The sequence below is a fragment of the Rutilus rutilus genome, assembly GCF_951802725.1.
Source record: "Rutilus rutilus genome assembly, chromosome: 25".
NCBI classification, from domain to species: Eukaryota; Metazoa; Chordata; class Actinopteri; order Cypriniformes; family Leuciscidae; genus Rutilus; species Rutilus rutilus.
The window spans coordinates 21,537,924-21,551,250 of record NC_140229.1 but is presented as its reverse complement, the minus strand read 5'-3'; the positions used below and the strand labels follow the sequence as shown (position 1 = coordinate 21,551,250).

Genomic DNA, 13,327 nt, shown 5'->3' with positions numbered 1-13,327 from the left:
TTTAATTATTATTATAATAAGCAGTAAAGTGGTTAAAATTGTATAAACATTGGAAAAGCATTTTTCACCAAATCAAAGTCATGTGATTTGACCAACATTCCGAAACTTACAGAAAAACAAACATAAAACAGGAAATGATATCATGTAGACGCTCCTGCAGACCCTTATAACTGTCTGTCAAGGTCAATAAAGTCTCTTAAAATATCAGATAATTTGACCTTTTTATGACAATAAAAATACTAATATTAATAATAAAATAAGTTATATTTTTTATATATATATATATATATATATATATGTGTGTGTGTGTGTGTGTGTGTGTGTGTGTGTGTGTGTGTGTGTGTGTGTGTGTGTGTGTGTGTGTGTGTGTGTGTGTGTGTGTATAATATACATATATAATTTAACTTTTTACTTTATCAACCCACATGAGATTTTTCGAGTCATTAAATTTACTTCTGTTAAAAATGATAGCCTATAAATGCACCATGAATACAACGAGTTCATTTCAACTTTGCACATGCATTTTAACTTGGAGGTTTAAAAGACTGTTTCTTTTTTGGACACTCTTGATATGTCATTTACCCAGATGTATTTGTACTAAAATGACGATGACACTATATAAGGGACTATTGCAATGCTTTTTAGTTTGTTAGTGTCTGTTTGATGACATTTGTTTGCTTTCCAGTCTCTGTCTCTGCTTTCACAATTTCTTAAAGGGATAGTTCACCCAAAAATAAAAATTCTGTCATCATTTCCTCACCCTCATATTGTTTCAAACCTGTGTGAATTTCTTTCTTCGGCTGAACACAAAAGAAGATATTCTGAAGAATGTCGGGAACCAAACAGTTGATGGATCCCATTGACTTCCATGGTATGGGGGGAAAAATCCAATGGAAGTCAATGGGGTCCATCAACTGTTTGGTTCCCGACAATCTTCAGAATATCTTCTTTTGTGTTCAGCCGAAGAAAGAAACTCATACTGGTTTGTAACAACTTGAGGGTGAGTGAATGATGACAGAATTTTCATTTTTGGGTGAACTAACCCTTCAAATCCCTCCCTGTTCTAGCTTGTACTATTGTAGATGATGTTTGAAGCTTTCTATTGCTAGCACTTCTTGTGTTATTGCCTCGTTGGCTTGTTGTATTCCACTTTTGTTGTTTAAAGTCAGATAAAGCCTCTGCTAAATGAATAAATGTAAATGTAAATGTCTCTGTACTGGTCTTTTTAGATTTGAGAGACGCCCCCTGGTGGCAATTTTAATCTCAGCCAGTGGCCAATGTCCAAAGTTTTTTTTGTAACAGATCTCAAAATCTGCATTTGATGTAAAGTTGCTCTAAATGTCTTTGCATTAAATAATTTTCCTTCCATGTTTTGGTATAGTTTCCACAGACATGGCATTGAGTCACCTGAACCTCCTGCGGACAGTATTGTGCAGATTTGTGCCTTCTGTTGGGAGGACCCCGCTGGTGACTTGCTCAAGAGTCCCCTTTCTGCCCCGTCCCGTGGTCCTGCCGAATTATGCCCGTCATTATGCCACAAAGAAGAGTAAAGGTGAGTGGAGGACTGCTACTCATCCCCCACAACAAAGAGCGTCCAGCATAGGGGTAGGAGTGGATGTTGTATTTGTTTTCCAAAGCAGTGCTTGTTTAGCTTCACTCAAGTGGGCTTTGAGCCCATATAAAGGGAGGAGAAATCCCCTCTTTTCCCTCTCTGACCTCCAAATCCTGCTTTCATTTGTAATTGCTGAAACAATCAGCCAGCATGCTGGTCACAATCTTTCATTTCTATCTCCAGCTTTTCTTTTGAAGGCACCAGTGATGAAGACGTTAATGTTTCTTTCTTCTTTGTTGCTTTTTCATATGTTAGCAAAGGCAAAAGGGCAGACGGCTAAAGTGAACATCAAGGCAGCATTGGTGGATGATATTATTAGCCTGGAGGAGGTGAATGAAGACATGGCTGCTGTCCTGACTACCCTGAAAGAGGATTTCAGCCGCAACCTCAGCATTCGCACATCACCAGGTCAGGACCACTGACACACAAGGCAACTCTGTCGCTTTAACCCGATGCTGTGATGCTTGACTCGTTTGCCCCTGCTGGTGGAGGTTATTACTACACCACCTGGCTGCATCTTTGATCATTGAAAGCCTTTCAAAAATTCTGAAAGCAACATTAACATTTCTAAAGCAACATTAAAATTATGCATATTTCTTTATATCATAGTAGATCTTATTTAAGTGTTCAGTTATATTTTGGAGAGCGCTGAACTGGTATTGGCAAGACTTCACAGAATTTGAATTAGACTGCAACTGATCATTCTATTCAGTTACATAATTAATTGTGACTAATTTATTCACTGATATGTAGAATACTTCTGCTTCTCAACAAGTTCAATACTCTCAAAACAGATTTTAAATTAGTCTACAGCACCACAACATGTCATCATATTTCATTTCATTGATTCAATTCATTATATAATTTATTAATTTGAAGTATGAGAATGCATGTTGACATGCTTATGGGTAATTTATGCTTAAAATAATAAATGTATTTTTATAGTGCAGTTATACCATATTTTTGGGATTTCACTCCACCTCCTTAAATTAAAATTGCAATTCTGTCACCGCAATTCAAATTCATTTAAGACAGGAAAGAAACAATTGGTTCAGGGTCCAATTCTCACTTTTAACTATAACTTGCTTATTAGCATGCATATTACTAGGATATTGGCTGTTTATTAGTACTAATAAAGCACATATTAATGCCTTGTTATTTTGCATGACCGTAGTGTACATCCCTTAATCCTACCCAGTACCTAAACTTAACAACTACCTTTGGAGTTTATTGAGGCAAAAGTTATAGTTAATAGTGAGAATTGGACCCTAAATTAAAGGATTAATGGATCTTATATCTTAAATATAAGAGATTTTTAGCCTTTTGATGATATCTACTATATTTTTATATTTATGTATTTGCTCTGATATAGCTTTTATTTTTAATCAAAATTACTTTGAAAGCAGTTTTTCACTAAACACAGGAATGATATATATGAAATACCACATCGAGACTTCCATGGACTTTTTATTTTGAATAACAAAGCAAACAAACAATTCAATCTGAGTTTTGAATTGGACAGTTTGAACTAATCCACAGAAATAATATGACTTCTGAAGCCATAAGAAGCTTTATTCACTGAAAAGTCTTCCCGCAGACGATCACATTTTCGTACATGCACTACTTTCGGGTAAAACTTGTGCATCCCGATCAGTTACAAGACACAAGATCCTGAGGTGTTTGGTGTCATTGACTTTAACCCACGTCATCTACATCAGGGCTCTTCAACTCCAGTCCTGGAAGGCCAGTGTCCTGCAGACTAATGTATCTAAAACTACCTGTTTGTATTTTGCGATTTGAACACCTTTATTAGCTTTTCCGGGTGTGTTTTGGTTAGGGTTAGAGCTAAACTCAACAGGACACTGGCCCTTCAGGACTTGAGTTTAAGAACCCTGATCAACATTATCAGTGTCACTGAGGTTACACAAGGCTAAGAGAGTATTGTGTTACCTCGTCCTCCCATGAGGATCAATGCTCAGCGATCCACCTTTGCACATGTTCTGGCATTGACCATTGTTCCACAAGGTGGGGTCACCCTGTTTGCAATCCTACTTCCTGAAGTACATCCAGGTCGACCCCGTTCACTCCAGCCCAATCCCTAAAGACCAGTTGGGCATTTGGGAATTGTGGTTGAGGAGTCCATGCTCTTCACTTTCACCTCCTGACCTTTGCCAGTCCTTTCCTCCTTTCTCCTTGATCCAGCATGGACTTGGTTCCGTGGAACAAATATGGAAAGTCAGTGAGATGGCACAACGTTCTTTTAAGCAAATGATCAAATCATCTGGATTGAATTAAGCAGCGAGTTTATTATGAAGGACAGGAGAATCACCTTGGCCGAGGGAAGGAGGTTGCGGAGTGCAGGATTAATGTGGTGACCTGGCGTCTGGGCACAGTATACGAGGATTACGACCTGTCGGTCTGTCATCTGTAGGATAGACCGCTTGTGCTTGGATCTCCGCAAATGTACATTCTCTTGTTCCAGATAAATCTACTGTCAGAGGACATCGCTTCACAAAAGCCTTTGTATTTTCCAAACACCTCATCTCAAGGACAGAAGTTTGGTGGTTCCAGCAGAAGGCTCAAACAGCCATCATATGATGGTTCTTCAGCAAGCAAATAAATCTAACATCAAGCCAGTTTGCTTCTGAATATTGTCTAACCTTTAGGCTCTTGAAACTGTGAGGGCAACAATTGGTACCATGACCAGGAAGAGCCCATTTGGCTAATAACTTCCCTGTTAATCTTCAAGGTTTTTTAGTGGAGGAAACAGCAAAATGTTCCATGGAAGCGTTAGCAGATGTGAACGCTTCCAGGTAGCACACACACAATCTGAGGTGGGTTCCAGGGCCAAATCTCTCCATACCTTTGCTCATGACAAGATAATGGTCGAGGTTTGGTCAAAGTCACATATGCACTATTGAACCCATCTGAAATTGGACTGAAGCTGGTTTTCAAGGTTCGCAAAGTATGATCTTCTTAGATGTTACTGTTCAACAAGCTGACAAAATGGTACATATATGGAGAATTTGAAGTTCTGAAGTGTTTTCTTTGGGCTGAAAGGCACATGCAGGTTCTCTCATGAAAGATCAAAGTGCAGTGCAGTGCGTCTCAGCTGTTCTCCAGGCTCTCGTAAGTGTGGGATAAAGTAAGGTAAGACCGGGGACAAAGGGCGGGAGACAGAAACATAGCTGTGTGAGGTTAGACAGATGAGGGAATGAGACATGCTGGTGAAATGCTCTGGTTTTCTGTCTGGAGTGAAAGGAGTGGGTGCTTTCATCCCTCAAGGAGAGCGAGACGTGTCGTTACAACAGTCATCCGAAGGTGCCTCTTCTTTTGCAACCTTTCATTTTTTGAGACTGGTTGGGAAAGGATACAGAAAGCAGGCAAATGTCTAGTTGACAGACAGAATTATTCCATCGTTTTTCTTGAAGGGATAGAAAATTCTACCTCAAATCTGTATCACATTCTTTCTTCTGTGGAACAAAGAATATATTTTGTTGAAGAAGACACATTTTCAGCTTTTTTATGGGATTCAGTGTTGGTTTGGGCCTCAATTACTTTAATTGTATGGACAAAAACAGTTCTTCAGTTCAGAAACAAATTTCCTGGGGGAGTTGAACCCATGAACTTGGTGTTGCAAGACATCTTGTTGGTTACTTGCTTTCGTGACTCACTAGATCACTCCACCCACAATGAAATTGCATTGCTCCAGTATCTCATGGCAAGTAACTGTATATCAAACATCACATCATCTCTGATTGGTTGTGATTGATTTGGATGCGTTTTGCTTTCATTGAGGACAGAAAAATAACTAGTTAGAAGTATGTGTTGTGATTCTTTATGATGTTTTAACTCTTTATGATGAATAGCTCGCTGAATAATTGTGGAGAAAACCACTGGTTAACAAAGGAATTGTGTTGTTATGTGTTCAGGTGCGCTGGACCACATCATAGTCACCACAAAGGATGGCAAATTTCCCCTGAACCAGCTGGGCCAGATATCCATGAAGTCTCCTCAACTACTTGTGGTCAACATGACTGGCTTCCCAGAGGTATGTAACCAAACTACAGAAAGCTTCCTAGCAGAACTTCTCAGTTCACACTGCTGCATGCAAAGCACACTCTTTCTCCTACTGAAACCTGAGTGTGATGGACTCTTTCCAGCCTGGTTTCAGAGAAATTGATTGATTGTTGGGGGAAGCCCTTTGTTCTTGGAGAACGATTGAAACGTAGGCCAAGAGTCTGTGGTTAGCTGTCAGGCCAGGAAATGACCGCAAAGTGCCCTCTGGAACTTAGACCTGAGCTAATGTGTGATATCTCTCTCTTTTTTCTGTGTCTTTTTGCCTCTCCACACATCGAGACCCTGTCTTTCTGTTTTTCCTCTCCTCCTTCTCCCGTCACCACACTCTCCGCTGATGTATTTGAGTTCTTTCTGCGTGATGTTCAGATAACCCTAATGAGATTAATGCGTTCTCCTCTTGGCCTATGTCCACTCAATACCAAAGGCTCTGGTTTCCTGGTGTCTCTAAAACCCACCAATCTACCTTCGCCATCCATCCTGGGAGACTCCAAGCCAAAACATGTAAGGGATAATGTACAGTCAGCCAGCCATTATTACAAAGTACACCTTGATAGGATGATCAAAACCAAAGCAGCGGGGTGTTGCACCCTGAAGGTTATTAATAGATATATTGAAATTTAAACAAATTTATGATTATCTCACTTAATTCTTCTGTTAACAGTCCATTACAACATATTAGCCTTTCAATAACACTCCATGAATATTGCAATGTTAATTAATTGCATTACATTGCATTGCATTTGTTGTCATGAAACGAGTGAAATATACAGTTACTGTAAGTGGTCATTATACAAAAACATTTAACTGCTGAATGCCGCAATTGTCCATGTAATGTAATAAATCCAGAAATATGACCAAATTTAACTTCCCTTGTGTGGGGTCTACCATTATGTGATTGATATAATAATAAACCTTTTGCAAATGGATTTGCCTCTTCATCACCTCTATATTAACATAATACTAAAAAAGACCCTGCACAGTATTAAGGGGTCGGTTCGCATGCTCAGATTACCATAATGCCAGATGCGGCTGTTTAGGGTGTCAGGGAAAACTGGCCATTACCTAACAGGCCTGCAAAAAACAACACAGAGGTGACTGGCCCGGCCCGAAAGCAAACAGCCTCATGATTGTTCTAATCCATTACACAATCTTTGAGAAGACGCCGTTGTTTTCCATTCATTCATTAGAGGGCCGGAGAAGGTCCAGGCTGGTTGAGAAACCCCAGTGGCTGTTGTGTGTTGTGGTGCAGACAGCAGTCATTAGCTTTCGATCTCCTCCGTGTGCCTGTGTGGGATCCAGAATCATTAAGAAAGCAGCGTTTTTTTTAGCCCACGGTTTCTCAAGCTGACTTTGAACCCTCTTGTTTTTTTATCTCAAGTACAGAGGGTAACTGGGCTTTTTTAAAACTTCCTAACCAGAACAATACTGGTTTTACCGTAAAGTTCTGAACTACCAGGAATGAATGATGGATGATGTTCAGAGAAATCACATGCACACAATGGCTGTGAGTCACTGAGTCAGACCTCACAAGAAATGCATTTAACATAAGAGGAGTGTACAGCTTTCTTTAAAAAGTATATGTGTGTGTGTATGTGAAAAAAGGTCAAATGTTATGCAACAGTTCCAACATGCTTTAAAGATGGTAAAGATTCCTTTACATATGATTCCACTTTACACTTGGATCTGTTATGAATGTTAAACAATAATTAATAATATTCTTGTGAAATATTTGATTGTTTTTTTAGTATTCCCTTACATATTCACAACAGAATTTTGTTGTATAAATTAATATCTTATTTACACATTGTCACGAACAACCAGTCAGAAAATGAATTGCATGAAGGCCGAAAAAATGACTTGTGATGACAGTGAGGGAGTGAGTTTTGTGAATCTTTATGAATGGCTCAATAAAAAGAATCAGTTCATAAGAATAATTTCTTTGTTAACCAGACGTCACTTGCTCGGACTGGTGTGTGTAGCCTACTCTAAGGTCACACTAGCCGCGTTTCCATTACCATTCAGATTGCGCAAGTTGAAATTGAAAATTGAAAATATGCCCAATGGAAACAATTTCGCAAAAACATATATCGCAAAAAAGTTTTCACCCCTACATGAGGTTGTTTTTTATGCAATTCTGCAATGGAAACAGTTTTGGTGCATTTACAGGTCACCTGACGTAGATGGCGCGGACAGAAGATGTTTGGACAGAAGACGAGACAGTTCTCCATTAAACTCATAAAAGACAAAATAATTACGGGAATACTGTATTCGAAACCACAAAGTAATACCACAATCAAGACCTCGAAGTAGATAGGAGGGAGAAACACCCAAAAACACCTCATACATGGCACCACCTAACTTCTCCTTCGATTAAAAATAATGGCTAGTATGGCTAGTCATTCCATCATTTTTGGAATTACTTATTTCGAGAGGAAAAAATGACGTTCAGTCGCATAACATCGGTTTATGGAAATGACGCCATTTCGCAATAGTTTTTTATCGACATTTAGAAAATATCGCAAAGGTTTTGCATATATGTAATGCGCAAATCTGTAATGGAAACGCGGCTACTGTCGGTCGAGAAACAGTTTTTTTGCATATCCGATTGAAAACTGATCAGATGTATCAAGTGTGAATGGTAAAAAAATCAAATCTGTTTCGAGTTACATTCATATGTGGTTTGAAATCCTATTCAAATCACATTTCTGGAAATCCGTTTCAATCTGACCGCTCTGATCAGATTTTGTGTGGTTTATGTAACTTTCTCACGCTGCGTAAAACGTAAACGTCAGACGTTGTTATAGGAAACATCACTGCGGAAACAAGGTTGTGTTGTTGCAAAGTGACGGACGAGCAGAAAATGACAATATACCGGAGACATGTTTTGAGACCGGCGGAGTTGACAGCACAGAATAAAGCCACTCGTACCAGCCTCTTGTGTTTCTGCTGTTGCCTCAGAAGACGCAGTAGTCCAGCGCGCGGCTACACATTGTCATATTGTAAACAAGACAACATCTGTATTGCAAAACCCTCCTTGTTGCGGTTGTTGTTTTTGCCGTATACCAAAATATTCCGGAAAACGAAAGAGCGCCATTGGACACACAAATCGGATCTGAACAGTTGCGTAACACAATGTGGACAGTCAATAATTCAGATCAGATTCCAATCGGATAACCTACACAGATAATTGGATTTGGACTCACAGTGTGAACGTAGCCTAACAAGATGACATCTGATGAAACTGCATAAAGACGCACAGAATGTTTGCAGACTTTGGCCAATGAAGCATTTTATTTATTTTTATATCTCAATCATATACTGTGCAGGATGCAGTACACTAGTATTCCAAACAGTCTAAATCCTTATCCGTGAAACTGGGCGGCCCCCATGATGTATACTAGACTGCCTGCACACAAGTTCAGAGTGTAATCTCAGGCTAGTCTGGCCACAGGAGTTGTAATAGGTTATGAGGTGAACATGCAGAAACAGGGTCATGTGGGTCAATGCCCTGCACTGCAACCTCTCAGCTCCATCCCACGGGATCTGGCGCTGACAGCGCCCTGCGGCGCTTCCTACACCACACACTCCTCCCTCTACCCCGCTCTCTGGAGCTCCATCATGGGGAGATGCTGCCCAGCTCCTTCTGGATCAAAGGGCCTGGGGTCGGGGTACTCCACTGATCTGGAAGGGGCCGGTCTAGTGAGATATGAGGGCTGGAGAGATGCAAAGGGTGCATGAAGGTTTGCAGCAGGTACCGCAAGCCCAGCTGGCTGTCATTAGCTCTGATGTGTGTGTTTGTGTGTGTGTTTGTGCGACGTGTCCTCAGGCCACGGCAGCCGTCACTCGGGCCTTGCAAGAAAGCAGCATGGGACTCAACCCAGACGTGGAGGGCACCATCATCAGGGTGCCTGTTCCCAAGTGAGTGTTTTACCGCCCAGGGCCTGAATCCTCATGACCACTCTCACCTTTCCTTTTAACATCACTTTCTACAAGCTATGTTTGCTTTCTCTTCAGTTTGTCTGTGCAATGCTATTTTCCCAATGCTAACGTCTTTTGTCTTTTTAACTTTAGGCAAGCTTCACAATTACTATTGCACATGACGATTTTCGAGGGGTTTTGCACACTTTTCAGTTGACCAGACTGGGAGATCGTCTAGACCTAAGGATGCACGATATATTGGCCACCATATCGGTATCAGCCGAAATATGTTCATTTTTAATGTTATCGTTATCACTTTTAATAGTGAGAGTTTTGTTTTTGTGATTAGGCTCTCAAAAACTATATATAAATTTGGATTTAGATTTATCGGCCAATATATCGGTTATCGGCGTTCAAATAATTATCGGTATCGGCCAAAATGTTCATATCGGTGCATCCCTAACTAGACCAGCTGAGAACCTGCTTGGCCTTTTTTCACTTAGGGCAGTAAACAATCACCTAGCATAGCAACACCCTAACAACCACCCAGAATACATAGGAACTCCTTAGTAAGTCACCACCCAGAACACTCTAGCAAGGGCTGCATGCTTTTCTTCTTTCTTTCATTTCACCCATATCCTGTTCTTTTAAATCTGAAATATGTATTCAAAATGTATCTGTTGTCTGTTCTGTTAGGGTTTAAGCTAACTTTGTATTGCTATTTTTCATGTTTTCCCCTTCTGTGCTTCATACACGCTCTATTATATTTGATACAAAAAAGAAAACTCAGTGGTCTTCAATCTCTGACCGCCGCTCCTCTTCCCTGCCAAGCCAAATAGTCTCACCGCACGGCCTTCATTCTACAAACCCACAAAACTCTTTGATTACGAGGCCGCGCTACAGCTACAGCAGCAGGTGCTTGTCTGGCAGCGCGCATGAAGGGGCCGAACGTCTCGCCCGTAATCAGCGCAGCCTCGTCGCATGCATTTGCATTTCTAAAGAGAGCGGGAGGCTTGATTGGCTCGGAATCAGTAATTATGAACATTGTTTGCAGTAAACAGACAGTACTCTTGGACTGTTTGCAAATGGCTGGCAGCAAAATGCCAATTTTTCAACACCTACAAAAGAATTTGGGCAAGAACAACAGTTTGTTGATTGTGAAACTTTTTAGTTTCAGATTATAGCTGTTTCTGGCTTAAAAATTTATCATAAGCGTCATATTAGCAAAGTCTAAATAACATAGTCTGGACAATCAGATTTTCTCTCGCCTAAAAATATAAGTCTGCAAGACTTTTCTTCAGGAAATGATTATGATCTAAAATGAGTCATGTACTGGGCTGGTTTAACCGTATATTTGTCTGGCAGGGTGACGCGAGAACACCGGGAGAATCTGGTGAAACTGGCGAAGCAGTTCAGTAACAAGGCCAAGGACTTGCTGAGGAGAGTACGGTCCAACACCATCAGTCAACTGAAGAAGTCCAAAGAGGGCGTCTCTGATGATACCATTCACTTGATCGAAAAACAGGTCATACAAATGAGGATCAATAGAAATTTTTTGGGGGGATTTATCAGTTGGAGTAGTGATGGAGTATTTTGAAACTGTTGTAGAATAACAACAAAATTACAGAAATTCAATATAGATACCACTGTTTAATAAATAAATATAATTATAAATTGTATTACTATTATTATTAGTAGTAGTTGTGGTAGTAGTAGTAGTAGTAGTAGTAGTAGTATTAATAATAATAATAATAATAATAATAAATGTTTTTTATCATTAATAAATAAATCTGTTTAATAAATAAATATAATTATAAATTGTATTATTATTAGTAGTAGTAGTTGTAGTAGTAGAGGTATTAATAATATAACAATAATGATAAATAATATTTTTTTTATTATTAAATATAAATTTGAAAGTACTGTTGTAGAACAACAAAATGACAGAAATTCAATATAGATACCACTGTTTAATAAATAAATATAATTATAAATTGTATTATTATTATTAGTAGTAGTAGTAGTTGTAGTAGTAGTAGTAGTAGTAGTATTAATAATAATAATAATAATAATAAATAATGTTTTTATCATTAATAAATAAATATGAATTTGAAAGTACTGTTGTAGAACAACAAAATGACAAATTCAATATAGATACCACTGTTTAATAAATAAATATAATTATAAATTGTATTATTATTAGTAGTAGTTGTAGTAGTAGAAGTATTAATAATATAATATAATAATAATAATAATAAATAATATTTTTTATTATTAAATATGAATTTGAAAGTACTGTTGTAGAACAACAAAATGACAGAAATTCAATATAGATACCACTGTTTAATAAATACATATAATTATAAATTGTATTATTAGTAGTTGTAGTAGAAGTATTAATAATAATAATAATAACAAATAATATTTTTATTATTAATAAATAAATAAATATGAATTTGAAAGTACTGTTGTACAACAACAAAATGACAGACATTTAATAAAGACACCAGTGTTTAATCATTAAATATTAGTTATAAATTAGTAGTATTAGTAACAGCAATAGTGGTAGTAATAATTCTAATAATAATAATAATAAATAAAAGAAATATTATATTTTTATCATTTATAATAGATTAATATGTATTATTAGTAGTAGAAGTAGCAGTATTAATAATAAATTACAATATTATTAATAATAGTTTTTATTACTTAATAGTGCTGTCAAATCGATTAATCGCATCTAACAGACGTTTTTAAATATATAGTGTGTATGAGTGTATATATATATATATATATATATATATATATATACATACACACACACACACACTATATATATATATTTACAAACTTTTATATTAGATGCGATTTAATCGTGATCGATTTGACAGCACTAGAAAGTATTGTTGTTGTTATTATTATTATCAGTAGTAGTATTAGTAGTAGTATTAATATTGATAATAGTTATTGATGATAAAAATAAATATTATTAATAATTATTGTTGTTGTATAACAAATAAATCACTACCCACAAGGTATTTTTTGCAGTTACGTGAATGTGTGACTATTATAAAGTATGTATAACTAATCACAATACGCATTTGTTCTGTCCCATATCACCAGGTCCAACAAATGGCAGACAGTTACGCGGCAGACATCGACAAACAACTGGCCACTAAAACCAAGGAGTTGCTTGGATGACAACAAGGCCTTCCAAGTCTCGCTAACATCAAGACAAAGGCAGTCAGCTGTTCTTAACTGGAACAAAAATCCCCCAAACAGAAAACCAGTTAATGATGGTGGTGATGGAAGCGCTGAAGGTGGTGTTTTGGACGGTGTTTGGGTGTTTTTCTCATGCATAAACAAATGTTGGCGTGGCACGCCAGTGGCTTATGGTGCTCCTTGTGTTCACATCTCCAAACAAACAAACGGAGGACAAATGAAGTTTTAATGTGATTTGGGGTACTCCTCCTAATCAAAGCGATGCCACAAACGGGCTGTTTATGTAAAAAGCACCGCACTGAATGTAAACTCTGTGTTCTTCACAGGACGGTGAAAGTCACACAGGGTGGAGAACGAGTGCACACGGCAACACGCTGCCAACATTTGTTTCGCATTCACTATTGCAGCCACCAAGCTAAAAATAGTCATTATTTTCATCTATATAATCAGATCTAGCAATGTAAACTGAATAAAATGCACTGGTTATTATTCTGG

General features: G+C 38.0%; 1 protein-coding gene across 1 annotated transcript in view; it reads left to right on the top strand.

Moving 5' to 3' along the window:
• The window catches only part of mrrf (mitochondrial ribosome recycling factor), a 20,058-nt gene extending 6,731 nt beyond the window's left edge, over positions 1-13,327 (top strand). Inside the window, exons 3-8 of the mRNA XM_084400536.1 lie at positions 1,382-1,552; positions 1,868-2,020; positions 5,545-5,663; positions 9,519-9,610; positions 10,976-11,135; positions 12,734-13,327. Coding sequence (XP_084256662.1) covers positions 1,393-1,552; positions 1,868-2,020; positions 5,545-5,663; positions 9,519-9,610; positions 10,976-11,135; positions 12,734-12,811 — 762 coding nt within the window. The 5' untranslated portion in view covers positions 1,382-1,392 and the 3' untranslated portion in view covers positions 12,812-13,327. The remainder of the gene's footprint in view (positions 1-1,381; positions 1,553-1,867; positions 2,021-5,544; positions 5,664-9,518; positions 9,611-10,975; positions 11,136-12,733) is intronic.